Below are 24520 nucleotides of genomic sequence, written 5' to 3'. Positions count from 1 at the left end.
CAACTGTTTTGGAAAAACACTCAAACACTACCACAAAGGGGCAGCCATGAAGGCCGAACATTTTATGAATGTCGAGAAGAGAAAGCAAGAAGATGTTTCATATGTGGAAATTTTAGCGGAAACTCCAAAATCAGGGTCTGTGGCATATACCGTGCCATTCTTTGTTCTACCAAGTGAGCTACCGAGTCACCCTTGGCTTCGCTTGATCTTTTGCTGTCGCTGTAGAGCAGTGGCACGGTATGCCTGGTGGAGCCTGCATTTTCCGCTAAAATTTTTGCATAGTGCATCTCTTGTGAATGTCCAACCGTAAGATGTTGCCTGTTTAATTAACAAGCACAGAAAAAGGAGATAGAATAAAACTAAGGGACATTCCCACCGGTTGACAAGATATTTTTCTTCTGTGGTCAACACGGGCTGCCGTTTCAAGGTGACAATGAGATTGACCTACCAGGTTTCATGCCGAAGCTACAAGCTATACGTGTCGCTTGAGGATTCCACAAATCGAACACAGGCTTGTGCAGCCTGTCGTGCCGCTACGGTGTGAAAAGTTTCTGTTGATTGGGTCACTCATTGCAAACTACGTGTGTGTGCCTTCGGTCTGAATTCTTCCTAAATCTTGAAGATCCAAGTCACAAGGATGGAAAATTAGGATTTTTGTTAAGGTTACGTTTCGAAGGCAGGCGACAGCATCATAAAGGATCATATCCAAACCTGGGAGAACACATTCGAATGGGCCGGTCCCTGTGGCTGAGTGGTTAGCACATCGAGCTGCGACGCCAAGGTTCTCGGGTTCGAATCCCTCTCGGGCATAGTTGTTTGTGAATGTCCATTTATCAATTTCATCACTCATCCCCATCTTCGCAAAATAGCCAAGAGGCACAAAACGCGAAGTAAAATAAACTAAATCAAATCAAAACATTCGAATGGATTGTCCATTGCATAACAGCTTCGTGAAACGGACACATACACATACTAAGATCGTTTCGGCAGAAACACAACGTTCGTACATTGCAACAGAGGAGTCGAGTGATAAAAATGTCCCGATATCACGTCCTGAGAGAAAGAAAAAAAACACCAGCTTAAACAGTGGCAAATTTAGGAGACAGTTGCTCTTCAGTTTTGGCCCCGCACTATGGCTTTTTAATGCTAACCTTTGTCTACCAAGAGAAAGTAAACTTTTCTTGCCCCCCCCCCCCCCCCCGTTTTGTAACTGAATCGCCACCATCGACCTTAAAACTTGCGAGGTTCTATCTATAATGATGTTAAAAAAAATGTTTAGCCCCCCCCGAAAAGAATTTCTGGATACGTGGCTGCTAGTGGTGGGGATGTTATATGAAAATTCTCTAAACTGGGGAAAGCATCTTCCCACCTTTCCTCCACTTAAGCCCTCCCCCCTGAGAAAAATAAACCTATTTCATTCCTAAATTATTATAATTATTATTATTCTCATCATAATCTTTGGGTAGAGGTTTCTACTCGGTTTACCAGATGACTGAATATATGCTTTTTAAATTAATTTTTACGTTTCATACATTTAAGAGTACTGAAAATCATAGTTATTATATTTTGTTATTAACTTTTACACACCTTATCCAAGGAAAAAAAAGTTAGGGGGATTTTTTGTTCGTAAAGTTTGTTGATAAACCTCTTACAAAAACTAATAATTTTTGGAATTATATTATGGAACCATTTATTCTTTGGATTATATGGTAGTTTTGGTTATTTTGTTCAAATACTAATTGAACTCTATTTTTGTTTTGAACAATAAAAGTGACAAGCTTTCTGCTTGTTTATAACCTGAAATGAAGGATGCCAATTTCCCGAGCCGGCGGAAGGGGGGAGGGGGGCAGGCCGGTTCGACTCCTTTTCGCTACACTCCGCTCCTGTTATTACCTGACTGCAAAACCCCGAAGAGTGGTTCTTGCCGCTGATATTGAATAGAAAATATCCCTCATTCCAAAAAACAAAGACCGAAAAAAAATAGGTGCCCAGAAAGCATTTTTCGGGAAAGTGAATTAATGCTATTAAAAGTCTGAATTGTCCTAGAAAACTGTGACGTCTGGCAACCCTTGTCTTCCCTTTCTCTTCAAATGTATTTTTTCACCTCTACTCAAGGAGATAATTTTTATGGTTGTGATAATGTTTGCTTTACGCAAATACGAATACTTTTGCAAGACTGTAACATATTACTGTTACAATTTTTTACCGATATTGCTGTGATAGCCATTTCGTATGTGGTGAGGGCAGGTCCTAAGGATCTTAAGTGCACCCGGAAGGTTTTAAGTAGGTAAGGGGGATCAGGTTCCGAGAAAATATTTTGAATGCCATTATGAGTAGAGCTAAATAATTATATTGACATATTTCTTCAAGAAATTTAACCCGCACCCCCATTTCGTGCTGTGACTATGCTAAGGAGGTACCACCCAAATAATAGAACAAAGAGATAAACAACGCCAAATACACATTTCAAACCTCTTGTTTTGATTGATTTGCTTTATTTTACTTTGCTTCTTGTGCCCAGTGACGGCGCCAGCCTGAAGTAAGTGGGAGGGGGAGGCTATAGATTTCGGAGTAAAATTCTCGCGGGCTAACTAATATAGACTAAAACGTATTTAATTAATACTTTACTACGGTATAATTTTACAGTCAGACGCAAAGTCGCTGAGTTGTTGGATTTTGTTCCTACACGGAACACGATTTCTATGTAAAGAGTGCTAGTATTTTTTTCCTAAAATGAGAACATGAACCACGGTGAGAACTACAATAAGATACGGTTGTTTTTATGAGTAGCTACATACAACCTTTGTTTAAATCCAAATATTTTGAAAGTTTTTTCTCAAAAGACAGAATAGATAGAGCCAGTGGCGGATCCAGAGATTACTGTTGGGAGGGGCGAATTTCAAAGTCTGGTACCTCACCGAATCTACAATTACATTCTTTTATATGAACAACATATGGTTCTTTTAGCAGGAGACAGCTGTTCTCTACGAATTAGCTTTTTAAGGGGTCCACAGTGAAATAGATGGTTATTGTTGTATATTGTTGTCCAATGGAGTAGCAACATATTGCGGGGCCCTTGGCGAGATCAGATGCAATGCCCCAATCCGTTCTTTAAAATTTACATCTCAAAGTGAATATATACAAAATCTTCAGGCATACATCAGCAAAGATATTATCAAATTTATAATACCGTATTTCTTCGAATTCCAGGCGCACATTTTTTTCGGGTCTTTGATCTTGAAAATTTATGTGAACCGTGGATTCGATGGCGTATTGATCAGAGTATGTATGCATAAACAGGGGTAAAAAAAATACAGGGCGCCGGTTCCCGTGGCGGAGTGCTTAGCACATCGCACTACGACGACAGGGGTCTCTGGTTCAAATCCCGGCTTGGGCATGGTTGTTTGTAAATGTCAATTCATCAATTTCATCACTCATCCCCATCTTCGCAATTAGCCAAAAGTGGCACAAAAGCGAAGTAAAATATACCAAATCAATCAAATCAGTCAATCAAAAATACAGGGCGCCTGAATTTTTTCACCTGCTGCCTGAATTTTCAAATTCAGTGCTAAATTTAATGTTTGTGTGTTTTCTGTATCACGTGTAACATTACATCATAATAATAAACATGCCATTATATTTTTTCACTGTTGCTATTTTTTTTATAGCCGATTTTTAAAATCTGTGGCGACATTGTAGAGTCGGCCATATAGTATTAGAATTATTGCATAGTTTTTCATGCTGTTACCAGTTGAGCTTCCTTTAGGATGGCCACTGTCGCGCAAGAATTAATTACTATTAATCCAATCCAATTAATAAATTAACTGTTTTAAGATCATATTTCAAAATGTGTAGCTTTATCTTAGTTGGATTCATGGCTTTCTTAGACCATATTTGAAGAAAAAGAAAACCTGGCTCCTGAGTAAAAGGAGCTGGCACCTGAATTAGTTTTAGTTTTTTTCCAACCCTGTGCATAAATACACCATGGTAGTAGTGTAATATGGAATGAAGTATGTATTTGCAAATTTCAATAATCAAGTTTTCTCCTCGATGTTTTACCGAAGTACAAGTATTGGTAAAACAAATCACCCTTAACGAAATTTTGTTTCCTTTAAACTTATTGCGTTTGAACAATCAACATTTCACAACAAAGAGTCAGTTTATTTTCATTGGTGAACAGTGTGATTTGTTCTTATGCTCTTTGCAGTAACGTGGTGGTCAGTGAGCTAACTTTTGCAAAGTGCACATCAAACGGACATTAAAAATGGAGAGACGGAAGCATCACTCATATGATGCAGTACTTAAATATAAAGTTATTTTGTGGGTCGAGGAATTCTGGAACTGTGAATCAATCATTGCAAAAGACTCCGGAAAGAAAATTAGTAAAATCTTGTCTTGAAAAATGAGTCCAGTATATTGTTTATTCTTTTCTAAGAGCTCAGTGTTCTTACGGTCGACAATTTACCGTAAGTGAAGTGTCCGTTCGTCGTTGGAGAGGTGAACGACAGCAATCTGTCATCAGCTTCTCTCATGGAAAGAAGTGGTACAGTCTCCTGCTGTGGAGGCTGTTAGACCATTCTTCCTTCCACTCCTGGATGATCTGGGAGTTAATTCAGCAAGGGTAGGGGCATATCTGCCAATTACTTTGTAAACTCTCTCTTCTTGGCCTTCCTTGCACCAGCATATTTCGGCTCTGTGTTTGATTATTTTGTCGATAGGCCATAGCTCCATAATTATCAGTAATGTTGTTCGAAATGCAACTGCCATTCTAATGATCTCCTTAATTTGTGATGATGTTTTTTTTGTTACATACATTGTACAGTGTGTTCCTTTTGGCTCTGGGCCGAGATAGCGCCTGAACAACTGCGAACAACTCTTATAACACAGGCTAGTACTCGTTGTGCCACCGGCGGCTCCGGGGGAGGGGGGGGTACGATGGTATGGCCGTACCCCCTGTTTCACGGACGCCGGGGCGACATGAAGGCAGAACGTAGCCGGATTTTATTTACTGAATGCATCCTTTGGGGTAAACTTGTACTTGTTCTTGCGCATATTTGTTGCTATGCAACTTCCACGTTGCAAAGTTCCGACTGAAACACTTTGGAGATATGTAAGAGGAAAAATGCCAAAACATCGTTACTTTTGTTTGCTGCTTCAATCAACTGTCAACAATCGCGCGGAACCTGTCCTCTAACGTCAACAATTCCTTATAAGATCCATTCTCACTTTTTCGAATTAAATTGTCGGTGTTTCTTTTTCCGTTCACTGCTTTAAAACGCGGCAGGTGGCTGTTCGGAAGGGCTACTGGACGTTTCTGAACATTTTAATAATTCGCAACAATAAGCGGCACGATAAAATCAGTTGTGGTCTCGTAGTGAATGAATCTCATGCATTAGAAGAGTACGGTCTTAACAGGTTTTCCGTTTTCGCATCCAATGAAAATAAGTACAGCAAAGAAGAAACTGTCAGGGGCAGAAAATAGGAAAGGCCGAGAGAACGGGAAAAGTCTACCTTGCGTCAGTCTACTTTCATGAATAATTTTCTGAAACGTTCGAAATTAGGCGAGTTATTGAAATCATTGAAAAACGTCCTACTTCTAGCGAATCATTTTTGTACACTTTTCCAGAACAGTATCACAGTGAAAAAAATTTTGCGATTCGAGTTTCGAAACTAGAGATATTGACACTTGAATTTTGGATAACATTAGTTATGTCAAGTTTAGTGTTGTTTTTGTCTTTTGATTCTCTCCTGGCTTTTTCTTTTGACATCACAATAAAATATTGCAGCAAGAATTGGTCATTTCTTGGTAAAACTACGTATAGTATTAGGTACGGCTAACAACATCAAAACGAAACGTGATTTATTTGACCAACCTTTCGTCCGTGAAGATACTGTAAGTTATTGAGAGACAATGAGAACACGTAACATTTCGCCCCTGAGGAAAAAAAGTTAACCAAATCATACGTTTTGGGCGAGTATTTGAGTGTAGTAGTCGTACCTAATTCTATAGTTTCACCCATTCCTCATACTTCCGGTCGTCTTAATGATTCTAAAAGCAAGAAACAAGTTCTCTTTTATCGTCCCCCAAAGAAAATCAAATATTAGGATTAGACATGTAATTATACTGTTCGGAACTCTGATGTTCCCGATTTCTTCTTTGTGGCTTCTAGTTTTTTTTTATGTTGGTATGTATACTTAGGACCAAAAATCTTAATTTTGAGAGTTAACACGGTAGCTAATGGGGAAGATGTTTGCTAAACTTATTATGCATTTTTTTACCTTTTCTTCTCAGGGGCAACAGGTTACGTGTTTTGATTGTATCTCAATAACTTAAGGTTTAATAAATGATATTGTATACGCATTTTGTATTTTGTTTAACCAGACACAAATGATCTGTGATAATGTGAGAAAAATCGAGACGCCAGACCTAGACTTGGAATTTAGTATTTAAAAGTCTGATTTCTGCGCAGTTTTCTGAAGCTAGGACCTCCCTTATTGGTGGAGTGTTTCAGATCTGCAGCGACAGCTGTTCTTTACCCAACAGTAAAGTCAATCATTAGATCATTTTTGTGCATACCAATTCCGACAGCCAGCGTAGAGACAAGTTTCTAGAAGCTGTCTTTGGTGAAATAAAACATAAGAACCACCATGACACAAGATCGACTCGAGGAATTATTGATGTTTGTTGAACAAAACTTGTGCAGAAATGTTAATATTTCGCATTGCATTGATAGATTCAGATCGTACGGCCCTCGTAGGCTTCTTTTGTAAACTCAACTGTTAACCTTAGTATTTTTAACGTGCACAAACATTTCAGTACAAATAGAGGAAAATTAAATAAACCTTACGGCACCGGCGCCACAAGAGAAAGGTAGATTTCGTCTGCTTAGAGTGTAAGGTGGATGGTAATATCTTGGAATGGAGGACAGAAATCAATGATCGATCATAAGTTAACTTTCGTCTTTCGGAACACATATTGAAAAATATTGTATGTAATACCTCGTATCATGTACTAGGTTTCATTATAACAAATACAAAAGACATTAACAATATAGAGGCATTAATTATATAATTATTTAATAAGTAAATATTAATAATTAAATGTTAATAGTTTCGTTAGAAGCATATAGACATATACCTGTATAATATGGGATCCTTTTTACTAGCGCTTCCAAAAGGTCCTTACGTTAATTATACTGTATTATTAAGCTTATAAAAAATTGTCATAGATACTACATATAAAATCGCTAAAAAAATGAGTATGGGGGGGGGGGCGCTGTTTTGCTTATCGTACCCCTTGATCACGAATCCTAAAACCGCCAGTGCGTTGTGCAATATAAATAGGTTGTCTACATTCTAAAGATATGTGTGTATATAACCGAGACGTTACGAGACAAAAATGCCGGCATCTGCGCCATGTCACGCGCTATCTCGGCCCAGAGCCAAATCGAACGGACTGAATAACTTAGGTAGTCTACTCAGATTGGTCCGTCGAAAGAAACAATCGCGTTGTAGATTATGAATAGATATGTATGGGTTTATAAGCGACATAGGGAGTCTGAATGTCTTCGAACCTATTGCTACCAATTTATCGCTGCATTTCTCGTAATTTCACACCTTTACTATTCTAAAATTTTTCTCTGAGTTTCATCTGTGGGTGTATTATCATTCAGCTTACCCTTTAGGATTATAAAGTTGGTCTCCTGGGTGGCAATCATCAATTTCGCCATATCTCACAAGTCCTCGAAAGAGTTTATCGCAATACTGGACTTCCTCTCAACTCTGTTCTTGAATTATCTTATATTACAATTATTACGTCATCTGCATAGTCTATTTGTGCTTTTGATCCCGAAATATTTACTAATTTTTCTAAAGATGGTTCCAAGATTAGATTCCACAATTCTGGACCTAGAATTCATCTCTGTGAACAGCCTTATTTTGTTGATTTTGAGGCCGTGAATTTAGGACATCTGATATGCTTTCCTGTCGGTGTAATAGCTTCCATAATTCTGTCGATGGTTCCTGGGCAATCTATGTCTCTTAAGATCCTGAAAAGATGCGGCTTGGTTGGTACAGGTAGATGTCAGTTCAAGGCCTCACAACGCCGTCAACGTCTCTACCATCTGTGAGGGCCTCTTTTTTTCAGTTGGAAGAGGGACAAGGCCATTTGTACCTTACAGCCTTGCGCCGGAGAACCAACTGCAATCGACTTGATATATCACTTGGAAATGCACTCGTAAACGTATTTGCATTGTATCGTTTTTGTTCTCCCTTCGTTCCTGCTGCATTCCGAAACTTTCCGATTAGCGAAGGGAACAGGGTACATTCGTTCCCGGTGATGGTAGAAGAAGTTGACGAAGAGGATACCGCCACTGCTCGTTTTTTCCGTGTGTTTAGTGGGTGTGTGCAGCATGTCATTGAGTAAACGAAGTGGTAGTAGTAGCGAGAGAAGAGAGAAAAAATACAGTGTTGTTCGAACCAGACACGACAGGTGATTTTTCAGGTGTACATTTTTTTAAAAAAATGTTCAAGTGAAGAAGAGAGAAGAAAAATTGACTTTAAGAAGTGCCAGGCTCTAACAGCTCAAGCGTGTGATGTGAATCAAGCTACCGTTTCTCGGAAATGTTCGGGGACAAAACCATATGGATCGGGGCCTGCTCCAATGTTTCAATCACCTAGAAAGCACATTAACGTAGCGAAAACAACGACAAACTTAGATGACTTTGAAAAAGACGTAGTTCGTAGAACCGTCTTTGAATTTTACGATCGTGGCGAATTTCCTACTGCCAAAAAGATAACGTACTCTTTACGGGACAAAATATCTTACAAAGGCTCTACAACTTCCACCTTGAGAATATTGAAACAATTAGGCTTCAAGTACAGGAAAACCAACGACGGTCGTAAATTTCTGATGGAGAGAAGTGACATTGTTACTTCAAGGGTAAAATTCCTTCGTACAATGCACGAAATTCGAGTGTCTGGTGATTCGAGACAAATCTTTTACCTTGATGAGACATGGGTAAATCAAAACCACACATTAAAAAGTATTTGGCAAGATACCTCAAGAAATGGTGGGTTAAAGGTACCCGTAGGGAAAGGTAGCCGACTTATCGTGTGTCATGTTTGTTCGACGAAAACGGGATTCTTACCAGAGATTAAGTGGGTATTTCGATCAGATTATCACAATGAAATGACAGCTTATACATTTAAAGACTGGTTTCTGAACAGGTTCATTAATTACTTGGAAGAAGGAAGCATAATTATTATGGATAATGCAAGTTATCATTCCGTAATAGTTAACAAAATTCCGAACACCTCTACTCGCAAAACTGACACTCAACAATGGTTACAGAAACGCGGAATAATTTTTTCACAAACAGAAACTAAAGCAGAATTATTACAACGTGTTCTGCCGTTTAAAAATCAGGACAAAATATATGAGCTCGATCAACTTGCTAATGAAAGGGGGCATCAGATTATACGACTGCCGCCATACCATTGTCAGTACAATGCAATTGAGCTTGTGGGCTCAAGTAAAGCGTCAGGTTGTCAATAGAAACAGTACATTCAAAATTGTGGACGTTGAAAGACTTGTTAACGAAGATTACAATGTAACACAAGAACAATGGGCCGCTTGTGTTAAACACGCACAACAATTACAGGAAAACGATTTTGTAAAGGAGATAGGTCGGGATGAAATTTTGGACCCAATTATAATAAATTTGAAGGACAGTGACACAGAGGGCGAAAGTAGTGCGGTCACTGACGATGAGAACAACGACGGCAGTTGTTGAAGTGACGAGGAGCTCCTGGCAGTCCCCCTGGCATAATCAGTAATGTTCTTTTCTCCCATTAAGTTTATTATATATTATATTATCTAATGTTCTGTGCTCTCCGTGACAAGGCGTTTCGCTCAACCACGCTGTTTCTTTTCCTTGTGAGATTTCGACATGGCACCGTCGCAGTGCGCTGCTATTGGCTATCGCCATATGCAGGAGATTTGACGCGCACTATAGTATAGGGCCACCAACGCAGAGGCAGGCAGGCCCATTGTCCTAGGTGGAACTTCCACGACGTCTACCAAACGGTAGGGAAAAACCTTATCGGGAGAGGTCCTACAGTTTTTCTTGCCATCCAAATAACAGGAATCCATGAGATATAGGGTGGAAACGCAACGTGTAAAGTGCGTTTAATTTTTTTTAAAAAAAGAGAAAGAAACTGCCTTCGTTGGCAACTATAGTGTGTTTAATATGGAAACAAGGCATAATCGTGTTACAGCAAGAATCCAAGTTACTTCAGAAAAATCCTGCGTGTTATGTTTTGTTAACAAAATATAACACACAGGATATAACTAGTAGATTAAATAGCAGATAAAGAGAATAACTAGCATTCATTCTGCAATCTAATCTATCAAGCTGTATACAGCAGCGGTGATGGGGCTCTATGAGTTCACTAGACGCCATCTAACTCAAATCTGGTTTGCAGGCTTTGGCACACTAAGACCTGTTGGCCACAGGGTTTATCTATTTTATAGACAAACACCTTTGAACATATATAAAGCAGTAATTAGGGTCTCGGGTTCGAATGCGGCCTGGGAATGGGCGTTCTTTGTGACTGTCCCTTCATCTTAATCTTCGCGAGTAGCCAAAAGTGGCAGAAAAGCGAAGTAAAATAAGCCCAATCAATAAATCAATGTAGCATTAATAATATAAACACGCCGGCTCGGTGGCCGAGTGTGTTAAGTGGCTGACTTTCGATCTTGCCACCGAAGTTTCCGGGTTCGAATCTCGAATTTATTAATTTAATCACATCATCACTCATCCTCATCGTCGCTATTAGCCAGAAATTACAGAAAAGCGATTGAAAATAATAAAATTCAAAAACTTACGTACTATCCTGCAGCTGCCAGCATCTCTCCACTTTTGAATGGAAATCCGGTATTAAGAACTTTTACCTTAAGTAAAAGTAGAATGGAATTATTATTCGCGTCGGGCCATCAGTTTTTCAATGTAGTTCCATAGCTACCGTAACGAGCTTCAACAATGAATAATAAGTGTTGCATGTTATAAACATTGTTGTGCTGTTGTGTGTTAGATGACGTTCACTTACAAAATAATCTAGAATGTAAAAGAAGTAGTTTCGAACATAAAGAAAGTAAGGTTGTTTCTGCTGCGTATAATGTTTCTCGATGATCTCGAACCGCTAAGTTATGAGAAGTCAAAAATTGTGTTTATGCTTATCAACCTTTGTAAGAGAACGTTTCATTGCTGTTGTTTGGCTTCCTGAATATTGTAAAATCAGATGGCTACCACCCGGTTGATTTAAAATACTAAATAGTTGACGTATTCAATCAAAGTGTAATGTTTCACTAGAATTTATAACCAGTTAAAAACATAATGTTGTAGTTTTATCGGCCACAAAAATTAGCTCTTTCCATCTATTTTTCTCACGTCAATTTATTACATAATAATAATAATAAGCCAATGGTACGCGAAGCACCGGGCGCTCGCCCACTTCGCTCACCCTTTGCTACGCCTCTGTTGTTATCATAATTCCTCCCATTGTCACGCTAAACTGAAGATCAGATATGAGAAGTAAAATGAATAAACAGAGAAATAAAGACACATTCTCTGCACTGCTCTCAGCTCCGATTCCCTTTTAACGCATCTTGTAGACTCGTTCTGATCCAAATTTAAACTGTAGGTCCAGTTCCGATTTGTCTTTCACAAGCATAAAGTGGACTTCACGAACCTGTTAAACATGGTGAAAAAAGTACAGAACGAATGAGTCTTGAATATTATTTATCCAAAACATGGCAGTTGGGAGGGGCGATCGCCCCTATCGCCCTCCCCGTGAATCCGCGCCTGGATAGAGCACTCAATATCTCATTACCAATTCTATTACGAAGGCAACACTTGATTTTACCGCAAGCAGTCGTTGATGAAGGCATGCATACTTCAAGAACAGAAAGATTATGAAGTTCGTAAAAGGCAATTTTGAATGTTTCAACCACTGTAAGCAGCTGCTGAAAGGTTTTTTTTTCTTTTGAGTTCCTTTGACTCGTAGGGTGTCAACAGTGGTAGCGTCGTCGCCTTGTAATCAAGGGGTCTGGGTACGATACCCGGTGGAGGCACATAGTGGTTCGGATCCCACTTTAAACTGTAGGTCCAGTCCCGATTAGCCTTACTGTGCATAAAGTGGACTTAAAACACTGAATCAATCAATCAATCAATCAATCGTAGAGTGTTGTCCAAATCACAACAGTACGGAGCAGCAAAAATTGTAGCTTTTTGTGCTTCAGAAAAACAGTACTAACTTAATAAAGTAGGCATGAAAGAAACAATACCACCCTTCATTATACTATTTTTTCTGTCATGATGAAATATCATTGTTCAACGACTGGGATTTAGAACTTAGGGCTAAAAATAGAGAGGAGCGGAAATATCATCCACTTAGGAGGTGCCACTGTCAACCAACGAACATAATTTCACTACAAATTGAGCTCTACTAGGAGACAAATTCATTGACATAAAAGCAAAGTTGCAACATTTGCACTCGGCATTTGATTAGTGAAAATAACTGCTGAAGATTATAATTTTATTACAGATATTATGCATAAACTGATCAGAAGTGAATCAATAGTTTTAGATGTGCTTCAAAGATTGATTCTCCTGCACAGAATCGAATTTGGCTACTATGACGGTACTTGAGAAATTGTTTTCTAAGCTCACAATGGACACTCACAAACACCCATGCCCAGGCCAAGATTCGAACCCGGGACCCCTGGCGTTGTAGAGCGATGTGTTAACCACTCTGCCATGGGGGCTGGCTTACAGGGGTGCCCATCCCATCCCCCCAAGGCCAATGGCGCATCCCCCCAAAATCATGACATGTGTCCCCCCCAAATCATATCATTCGCGCCCTCAAACCATATTGTAATCCCAACAAAGTAATTAATTACGACAGCATGTCTACCGAAAGTAACCTTTTTCTTAGCATTACTTAATGCTATACTTGATCTTCCCCTCCTCCCTAAACAGGTGGCCCATCACTCAAGACCACCCCTAAAATCGTTCATTATAATTGAGATTATCGATTGTCTTGTAATGCAGCTATAGTATAAAAACTTCACATTCACCTCATTAAAGCGCCAAACATGCATCCTAGCAACAGATTATTGCGAGCGAAGCGAGCAAGAAAATGTTTACATCCATTTATTTTCAGGCTTTCAAGAATATTAATTTAATGGGTTGTCTATAATTTATTAAGATCTCGAGATATTTAGTCTTTTCCAGTTTCTCCTTTGGCATGTTCGGAGTCTAAAACGTGTGAATACCATATCGCTAAATAGAGTCTCCAGAATATAATGTTTGAACTCCCTCTCCAGTACAGAAATTCCTCGACAATCTAAGATTTAACACTTTATCAAAAGCTTTCTATTTCCGGCTTTAAATTTAATATTCCATCCTACCACCAAAATTTCCATGCCAATTTTATACTTACTGTTGATATTGAAGAGTGGATATTGCCTGCTCCAAAAAAAATATTTTCAATCTTCACACCAGAATTTCCGCAACAGACTAAAACACTAGTAATACACATTGGATACCCCCTCTAACTAAAATACCTGCCATACTCTAAGACCTATACTGTCCCCCCAAAGTTTAATTCATAATCCCCAGAACCCACATGTTAATTAAGAAAAACTAAATATGCTGACCAAGGCAGTAATTTATTTGATTAAAAACATAAACTAAACGTAACGTTTCAACCTTCTAGCAAGGTCTTCATCAGACTCTGTATCAAGTACAAAAGTAACAAGATACACAAAAAGGGCATTATATATACACAAACATTACTCCCTCCAGACTATTAGAAAGTTGTTAGGAACTTTCTAGCACCTAAAAGGCTAATCATAATTACTTTCATATAGAATGTGAAGAGATATTCATATAGAATATCTCACGCTCTTTTTCCTTCATTTTTCTCCCTTCTCCTCTCCTCTTTCTCTCTTGTCCTTTCCACTCTTTCTAACACCTTCTTCCATTCTTTGTTTAACTTCAGTCCCCCATTCCAGTTCATTATGTCTTCTTCACCTTTCTTCTCTATTTCCTTGGCTTCCTTCCATTTTCTCACTAGCATTCTCTTCTCCCTTCCTATCTGCTTAGCCTCATCCCACTCTATGTCATGTCCTGTTTCTCTTGTGTGTTTAAATATTGCATTTCTCTCTCTTTTAAGTCGTACATCATCCCTATGTTGTTTCAACCTGTCTTTCAGCCTTTTTTTCGTTTCTCCTATGTACACACTCTGACATTCTTTACATTTCACTTCATAGATAATCCCTTCCTCTTCCTCTAATCTGTTCTCCTTTTTCTTGTTTGCATTCTTCGCTATTCTTAAGATGCTTCTCCCTCCCTTCCTGTAAGTTTTAATTCCCGCTTTCCTAAGCACTTTGCATATCTTTTCTGTGGTCTTCCCCATACTCCTTATTCCAAACCTTTTGTATTTTTCTTTCTCTTCCAATTCTCCCCTTCCTCTTGTCTTCCTTCTTCTGTTTATGTCCAGTCTATCCTGCTTCTCATAGCCATTCTTTTCCAGCTGTTTCCATAGGCTATTTATTTTGCCTTCTTTTTCACATTCTTTCATGCATATTTTCTTGATTCTGTCCTCCATATTCTTTATAAAATTTCTTTTTGTCACCTCACTTACATCACTTCTTTTGTGGCAGAATACCTCTGCTGCACACTTCTTCTGATGCCAAGCGGTTTCAATTTCTTGTCCTCTCTTCCTTTGCATCAATATATCTAGGTAGCTTAATTTGTCTTCTTCTTCTATTTCAAGTTCCAATAATATCCCTCTTTCTTCATCTTGTATTTCTTTGGCAAAAATGTCTAGCTGCCTCTTTGTTCCCTTCCATATGCCAAAACAATCGTCCACATATCTGCAAAACAGAATTAATTAAAATAAATTACTGCCTTGGTCAGCATATTTAGTTTTTCATAATCATGGAAACAAGGCTTAATGGTGTTATAATGTTAATTAAGGCCTAATATGTAAGAATTTTGTATTTATCCCCCCCCCCCTGTTGGTACCCCTGCCGGCTTATACCTCTTGTGGAATGACAGAAGTTGGTTGCTAATTCGCTTTGTTACAGTTAAGGAACAAAATATTTCTCTTGTAGAGGCATGTGCACTTGCAGGGATGCCGTTGGGAGGTCCGTATAGTATTTTAAAAGGTGGAAATTTAGACACCTCTCATTACTCGTAAAATACTACATTCAACCCCCTTCCCCCCTCAACACATACAGGATTTCCCTTGAACCACCGATCCAACAAAATTTGGTAGTGTGCAGAGAACATAAATCTTTCTCAATAACTTTTTTCTGGTTCAGGCGTCGAGAAACAATATTTTATCTTGTTGATATTTTTTTATGTACAAATACAAGATCTGTATAGCCTCATTGATGGAAAGAAAATTGAGGTGAAATATTGATTAGCAAGTGCATATCTTAAAACTAAAATGTAGCTAATGAGAATGTATTTTATCCACAGGTTTTCATCAACAATGAATGGCGCACTGCAGAATCTGGAAAAACATTTCCAGTAATCAACCCCAGCACAGGAGAAAAAATTGCTGATGTTCAGGAAGGAAATAAGGTAAGTATAGAAGCCATTTATGCATTTATAATGAAACTAATTTCTGAATGAGTTGATTTTCTATCAGGTGTAGTTGGGATAAGTTTATCACAGGGGAAAAGTATCCAGACAGTTGGAAAATATGTGGCAAATAATATGTAATTCTGAAAGATGGCCGATCTCTTATACATTATTTTTGTTCATCGTCTTGTAAACACTATGAAAATTCTATCCTTTCATTGGTTAAACTTCAATCATTGTGCAGTATGTAGAGTGAATAAAGAAGAATATTTTTTGAAATTCATATTAGCCAGCCTCTGTAGCAGAATGATGAGTGTAACATACTATGTGTTTGTCCTATCATTCATTTCATTGGTTCATCTGTATTGTGATTAACCCAAGAGGCAGGAAAACAATGTAAAACAGCAGGCATAGAAATAGCAATACACATTGGAAATGCTTTCAGTACAGAAACAACTATGTTTCAGAAGTCATAAATATTTTGCCTTAAATAATCAGAGTTTAACTATCTCCAGAGAGTACAGAATTCTGGACCATTCATTCATTATTTTCATTCCCCTACATTATTGTATTGAAATGTATTGTATTGGTCCCGCACCATGGCTGTCTGGTCCAAGGCATTATGCTTTGGACTCCAGCTATGGGACGCATGGAGGTTCGAGTCTTGGGGGGGGAAGTGTAACAATTTTTCTCTGAGATTTCGACCTGTGACTACCATCATGAGGAAATTGGGGAGCTACGAATGAATAGCGTAACCCGGTCACGGAAACCTACAACAATGACTGTGGCTTTGTCGTGCTGACCACACATCACCCCATAACTGGTTGGATGTTCGCCCACCTCGACAAGTGGGAGTGAGACCGGCAGTCAGTATGTAGACCCTCACCCTCATGGGCTGTTGCTTCATCTGTTAGTTCATTTTTATTAATAATGTATTGTATTGTATCTAAACAGTCCAAACAATATATTTAATTACCTTGCTTAATGAACATCATCCAAGAATGCTAGAATGGAAGGTACTGATATAACCAGTATTTCTCTCTCTCCAGGCTGATGTGGACCAAGCTGTTAAGGCAGCCAGCAAGGCATTCAAATTTGGGAGTCCCTGGCGAACAATGGATGCCTCAGACAGAGGAGTGCTGCTCAATAGATTAGCTGACTTGATTGAAAGGGATAGGGTGTATTTAGCAGTAAGTAATTAATTTAAATCATTTATAATTAATTTGTAAGATACTGCTGAGCAAAGAAAGAAATGTTAGATAATCAGTTATATATTTTGGTTTGAACTACAAGTAAGAGAATTTATAATGCTCTTTGGAGGTATAATTACATTTGTAAAATCAATTTGGTCTTGTGAATTTAGGATTTTTTTCATCACATTTTCTTACACCTTATAGTCTACATGGTATTTCAAATGAGCTGCCTTGGTGACAGTATGCAGTGTACAGTGAAAATCCAATGGAGAAAACTCCCTGAGTAGCAATCAGGAAGAAATGTATGCCCAGAAAGTACAGTGATGATTTTTTCTGGTAAATAATATAAGTGACGTAAATGAGAACAAAAATCTACCAATAAGAGATAGTTACTATGTAAAGAACAATAATTATAGAAACTGTATAAATGTGTATCATTTAAATGTTCAGGGTATATCAAGTAAAACGCCAAATTTGGATCTTCTCATAAAAGAAGAAACCGAAATGGTACAAGTTCTATGCATTACAGAGCACTGGCTCTCAAGAGATGAAATCAAATTTACTGAAATTTACAATTATCAATTAATAAGCTTCTCCAGTAGATCAATGATTAGGCACGGAGGTACCAGCATATTTATTAAACAAGGTGTAAGTGTGAAAGAAATTATCCCAAAAAGAGTACAAGCAATAGAAAAACACTTTGAATTCAGCGTCATATATCTCCTTGACCTCAAAATCTTGGTTATCTGTAGCTATAGAACACCAGATGGAGACTATACAACTTTTAAACAAAAACTCGCAATGCTTTTGGATGAACTAAAAACACTAGAATCAGAAATTATAATATGTGGGGATTTGAACATTGACTTCCTAAAAAACACAGGGCGTAAGGTACACTTTGTGATGACACTAAACACATATGGCCTCAAACAAGTTATCTATTCACCTACACGAATAACACCAAATTCAGTTTCATTGATAGACCACATGATCATCCACAGAGAAGCATAAAAGTACCAGTGAAAAAATGTAAGTGTACATTATTCCGATCATGAAGCACAATTTCTTTCACTAGAGTGTAGAAACAAAAAAATAATTGAGTCAAAAGCAACAAATAAAATACAAAAAAGACTATACACAAAGGAGACAATTGATATGTTCATGCAGAAACTAGGGGAAGAAAGGTGGGATGCCATTTATCAACTACCCTGCACAAATAAGAAATTCAATGTCATTCTAAATAAAATTTGCCTACTCCACAATGAATGCTTTCCTGTAAAACAAGTAAATATAAGAAATAAAGACAAATCCTGGATATCAAATGGATTAAAAATATATAGCAGAAAAATAAAATTACTTCATGCAGAAAGTAAAGTAAATAATGACCCAAATTTTATAGCCTACTACAAAAATTATAATTAGTATCAGGCAAAAATCAGACATAATGACATAAGGATACAAACATCGGATAACAAATGCAAAGCCATGTGGGATATAATCCGAAGTGTAACATGTCCACACTCAAACACAAGAAAAAACAACATTAAATGTAAAAGGCAAAGAATTAACTAATCCATACGATGTAGCAAATGTATTCAATACCTTTTTTATAAACTCAGTACCATGTGCTGGCCAAAATGAAAATAAAAAGATGACCAAGACAGGTGCAAAGGCTTTAACAGCTCTGAGAAATTAAAAATCAATCTTCATATCACCCATTTCTGAACTAGAATTAAGGGAAATATTCAGGTCATTAAAAAACAAGCACTCATTTGGATTTGATGAAATACCAGATTTTCTGATTAAAGGTTGCTACAAACAGCTTTGTAAACCTCTACTACACATCATAGTAGATGCCTGTTTCATTCCTTTGAAACAGGCATCTTTCCTGACAGACTAAAAATAGCAATTGTAAAACCAATATACAAGAAAAATGATCCAAAAGATGTAACTAATTACAGACCTATATCACAACTTTCTGTGTTCTCAAAAAATGTTGAACGTGCAATGTTACTAAAAGTTGAAAAATTCTGTGAAAAGTATTCAGTATTAAGCAAAACACAACATGGTTTCACAAAGCAAAAAAGCACAAATTCAGCCCTGATTGATCTCATTGAACAAGTAGGTGAATCACTTGATAACTGCAAACACACACTTGGGATTTTCTGTGACCTGACCAAAGTCTTTGACTCAGTCAATCACAAAATGCTCTTGAAATACAGACTTGATGCACGCAAAATAAACTAAATTTTTGGGTATTGTTTTAGATGAACACTTAAAATTCTCAAATCACATCTACATGCTCCAACAAAAATTAAGTAAAGTCTATTTTGCACTGCATGCAATGGTAAACATTACCAGCTTTTGGTCTGTCAGAAGTCTCTATGTAGCAAACTTTGAATCAGTAATAAGGTATGGAATCATGAGCTGGGGAAACAAGGCACATAGCTCCATACTGTTTAAATTACAAAAAGTCACTTCGAATTGTGGCAGGGGTCAATGGGAAATATTCGTGCAGAAATCTCTTTCGTAACTTCCGCTTGCTGACATTACCCTCTTTGTATATCTATGAATGTATGGTATACATCAAACCAAATATTAGTACTTCTGAAACCAACGAAGATATCCATAGCCTGAACACAAGAAATAAAGATAAAATTCGAATGACGACATGCCATTATATTCTCTACAAGAAGGGACCTAAAAACTCAGCAGTTGTCCTGTATAATAAGTTTTTCAGAGAGTTAAGACACGAACCAAAAGTGGAAAAGTTTAAAAATAAAATCAAGACCATGCTAATTAAACATTCATTTTACAGCATACAAGAATATACAGAGGCAACACTCATCTTTTGAATGCATACAGACATATCTAATGGTCAAAGTGTGAAGGACTCAAGGTCTTGTGTATGTGTAATCAGAATAAATGTTAAAAGGTATGGTTAGTTACCATACATGAGAACTTGCTGTTGCACTCAAACTGAAATTGCCAAGTATAATATCTTTATATGCAAGGATTATGATACACCACTATACAGAGCATACCCTGACATTTGCTACGAGACTTGGCGGCAAGCGGCCTGGCGTCAGCACTTGTCTTTCGCAGTGAATGGGGTCCACGACAGTTGCTAGAGTCGGCTATCAAAATTACAGTTTTCATATTGTGGACTAACCTTGACTACAAAAGGTGTTGAAAATGATGTCCCTCTGCTGCAACACATTCCTGGCATCTCCGAAGGAAATTGGCATTTACACGTGCAAGTTCGTGTACTGTAATTCTCCCAATTTCTCGTACAATACTCTCTTTAAACCCACTTACAAAAATTCACACGACTCGCATTGGCATTTACACGTGCAAGTTCGTGTACTGTAATTCTCCCAATTTCTCGTACAATACTCTCTTTAAACCCAGTTACAAAAATTCACACGACTCGCATTATCTCTAGGCTGTAATTCATGCACTATTGTCACTCTGTAGGGCTTAAATTTAAGAATTTTAGCGGCTGTAAATGCTGTGGTTTTTTAAACACCTGTTTCTTGTGAGAGGCAGCGGATAGATTTCCGAGGAGACTGTTCTAACCTTTGTCGTATCTCATCGAGTTTTTCCTCAGTAAGTACACATGGGTTTTTCTTTCAATTTTTATTCAGAACTGACCCTGTTACTCTAAACATTTTTTACGAGGTTTAATATAGTGGTCCTATGTGGAACGGAAACACCAGGAAATTTTGTTGCAAAACTTCGTCGCACTTCTCCACAATTCCTCTTTCCGATGTAACACTCGACAAGATAAATCCTTTGCTGTAATGTAAACTTTTGTGGTGCCATATTAAGCCACAATCTTCAACACACGGACACGACACAACACAACTTCCGAGGGAGGATTATACTGGCGTCAGTCAGAAAGGGAAAGAGAGCGAAGGAAAGAAGAGCGAAGAAAACAGACTGTAACGTGCGACTGTCACGGACCCTGTTCACTGGGAGAGATAATCGCTGACGCCAGGCCGCTTGCCACCGAGTCTCGTAGCGAATGTCACGGAATGCTCTGTATATGCGTGTATCTTATGTTAAAATTACCAAACTTTATTATCTTGAATTTCTATTTGACATGTCCTATACTACAGATGTACCTACTTGTACAAAATTGTAGCCCGGTTGCAAATAAATCATATCATATCATATCATATCAAATCAAGCACATTGGTTGGTTGACCTGCGATCTCGCTACTGAATGTTTCTGGTTAAGTCCTGGCTTGGGTGTTCCTTAGAGAGTGTCTCCTTAAGCAATTGAATCGATCACCATTCATTCTCATTGCTGTGATTAGCGAAAAGTAGCACAATAGTGATCCAAAAGAAAAAAAAAATAATCAAAATATGTATCAGAAATTATGGATAAATTTATATATAAGCTGTCATTTTAATATGTGTATGCAGCAATTGCATTCGTAAGATCACTGTAACATATGTGTCTAACACCGTGGCCGTACAGTCTTAAGATGGCATGCTTTGGGCTCTGGCTAAGGGACATGCACAGGTTTGAGTCTTTCGAGTTCAGGTTTTCATCTTGGATTTCAGCATGTGTGGGGAACGAGTAGCCACCCACCATTGTGAGGAAATTGGGGAGCTATGAATAAGTAGCATAACCTGGTCACAGAACTCTGCAACTGTAACATATGTATGCAAGACCAGTTTTACTTTTTAAATACTTGCAGTGGTGTATCTGATCATTTCTATATAAAAATTATATATAGAGTTTGGAAACATTGGACAATGGGAAGCCATATTCTGATGCCGTCGCTTTTGATGTCCCAGCTACTGCAAAGGTTCTGCGTTACTATGCCGGGTGGGCAGACAAGGTTCAAGGAAAGACAATCCCCCTGGATGGGAATTTCTTCTGCTACACCAGACATGAGCCTGTGGGAGTTTGTGGTCAAATCATTCCTTGGAACTTCCCTCTGCTCATGCTGGGATGGAAGATTGCACCAGCTTTGGCAACAGGTAGGATTACTATAGGAACATCCATATTTATTTATTATGAGCATTTTGCAAATAATACTATCCAATACAGCACACAAATGTATAGGGTGACATCTAATAAGATGTATTTTGGATATTCATGCTGAATTTCTGGATATGTAACAGATATCCAGGAATATCCAGTAGAGATCCATTGGATATCCATGTCCATCTAGGAGACATCCATAGGATATACAGGAAAGTTATTCCATGGATGAACGGGCCATAATTTGGACGTCTATTTGATTGTGGATAGAGGAAGATATATTCTGGACTAGAACTGGGCCTAATCTCAACATTTATTACACATCATTTCAGCATTATCTGTATATTTTCATACAACAATTTTTGGACTAGATTTAGACATATCAAGGATCTTGTGCACACACATATGTTCCCCTCTTCTCTCTCTTTCATACACATATGTACAAGTGTGGAATTTTTGAGCTTATTCTTTACTAGTTACTACCACCTGTAAGCACCACAACTTGCTCAGTGCAAACTTGTATGGTATGTAAGGTAGATACTATAAAGGAACTTTTGTGCAAAGGATCTTTCACCGAGCCTTACATGCATGTGCGACTTCCAGGACCTTGATGCTATTCCTTGAGGTGATGCAAGCAAGTTATGATTTAAAACTATCTCAGAGTTTTGACCCCTAACATACACCTGAATGACTAGGCACTCTGAATGAATCTTTCTATGGATATCAAAGCTTTAATGTCAATTTTTGGATAACATGTGGACATATAGCAGATATTCTATGGATATCTAACACTGGAGATCCCATAGATATCCATGGACATTGTGGATATCCCTTGGAGATCTGTGCTGCATGCAATTATGCAAATCTTAGAAGAAACTACATGGTGCGAACAATCCATCAAGGGATCAAAACCTGCCAAGCAACTTTTCAAGCTTACCATGTCCAATCACCACTGTTTTCTAGCTTTCGGAAATGAGTCTGCTTCTATTGCTTTCAAGTAGTTCCCCATTTGCAGAGAAGAGTTATTTTAGGCAACAAAGAAATGTTGGAACTCCCACCAGGAATCAAACCTTGGACTGATCACACCAAAGGGGAAATAGCACTAACCATTAGGCTACACTGCAGATTAAAAATCTTTATAAGACAGGCATTATCTATAATAGGGATGTGGTGAGTTTGTCAGTTTGATATTTTTGTACATGGTATGCCTTCTTTTATTGAGATGATATACAGAATGATAGAAATTTCTACCTGGGCAAGAATAGAGTTTAGCATTTTCTGCACCCTCACCTGGAACAGCCCGTGTTTGATTCCTGTGGGGTTGTTCCTGCATAAGAGGCTTTGGGACTCACTCAGATTTTCATCATTGGCTACCTGAAGGACAACCATGAGTGGAAAGTGAAAAAGGGACATGATGCTGATCACATTCACCTTCACTGTGGCCAACATCAAGAATATGTAGAGCCCTACTTCCACTCCACCTTGCTCTCCCCCACACACTATGTGCCTTCATGGCATGTGCAACATAGGCAATAGTTTTTTTTACCATTAATTGTAGCAAAATTCACTTACTAAGACATTTTCTTCTGCAGAAAAAATGTCGACATATTAATTTGGTATTAAGTATTTATTTCTCTGTTCCATGATGTATTTTACAATGCATTATATACATTCAGTATATTGAGTACAATTACTGCAGCATACAGAGAATACAATAGTATTTCTAATAGAAAAACATTGCAAAAATGATGCATGCAGCTTTCAATATAATAGAATAACAAGATAAAGTGTTATTTTATAACTGACATTATTATTTAATGCTGTGAATATATTTATGTCTCATAGTGCCTCTAGTACATATTCATAATAAAAAATAAACTGTTTTAATGACACAAGCCTTGGAGAAAAAATTGTATTGTGACCAAAGTGAACACATATTTTAGGTCTATTTCTTTGCAAGCAATCTGACAATAATACTAATTAATAGGCCACCAGTATTTTCAGGGATACTGCAGCATTGACTTTCTCTCTTTGTGCTCATAGGATAATCTCCCTCCCCTCCCCTTCCCTCCATTTATCTACGGCTCTGATTACATGCATTTTCTTTCAGGAAATGTTGTTGTTTTAAAACCAGCTGAGCAGACTCCCCTGACTGCATTATATGTAGCAGAGCTTATCAAAGAAGCTGGTTTTCCAGCTGGAGTGGTAAACATAATTCCTGGTTTCGGTCCTACAGCTGGTGCTGCAATAGCAGAACATATGGATGTTGACAAAGTGGCCTTCACTGGTTCTACAGAGGTTGGTACATTTCATGCATTTGTTTTTGATTTTCCTTTTTGCCAATATAGCTAAAATATATTACCAGGTGTGCCGGTTAATAATTCTTAATTTCGTTGCTGGATGACGCTGGAAGCAAGGGTTGGTGCACAGCCTCAACTGTTACGTCAGTGTGTTGCCAGGACAGTACCTGTCAAAATGCCGTGGATGTGCAACCGGGTGCGAGCGATCGTGCTATTGGGTTTGTGTGGGAAACATGTTGACCTTCAAACCAAATAAGGAGCGTGTCCTGCTTTTCTTGTTCAATCAAAAGAAAAACGCGAGTGAAAGCCATCATATCCTTGTGGAAACGCACGGTGACAATGTCCTAACGCAAGATGTGTGTGTGTGTGTTG

The 24520-nt window shown here is 38.1% G+C and overlaps 1 protein-coding gene across 1 annotated transcript in view; it reads left to right on the top strand.

Moving 5' to 3' along the window:
• Window positions 1-24520, top strand: part of Aldh (Aldehyde dehydrogenase) — a 45137-nt gene that overhangs the window by 11975 nt on the left and 8642 nt on the right. The window contains exons 2-5 of the mRNA XM_083118551.1: window positions 15552-15656; window positions 16706-16846; window positions 21598-21844; window positions 23959-24146. Coding sequence (XP_082974677.1) covers window positions 15552-15656; window positions 16706-16846; window positions 21598-21844; window positions 23959-24146 — 681 coding nt within the window. The remainder of the gene's footprint in view (window positions 1-15551; window positions 15657-16705; window positions 16847-21597; window positions 21845-23958; window positions 24147-24520) is intronic.

Source organism: Lepisma saccharinum, chromosome 3 (genome assembly GCF_977018435.1).
Source record: "Lepisma saccharinum chromosome 3, izLepSacc3.1, whole genome shotgun sequence".
NCBI lineage: Eukaryota > Metazoa > Arthropoda > Insecta > Zygentoma > Lepismatidae > Lepisma > Lepisma saccharinum.
The sequence above is the reverse complement of the archived record's forward strand: the minus strand, read 5'-3'. Positions and strand labels throughout refer to the sequence as shown.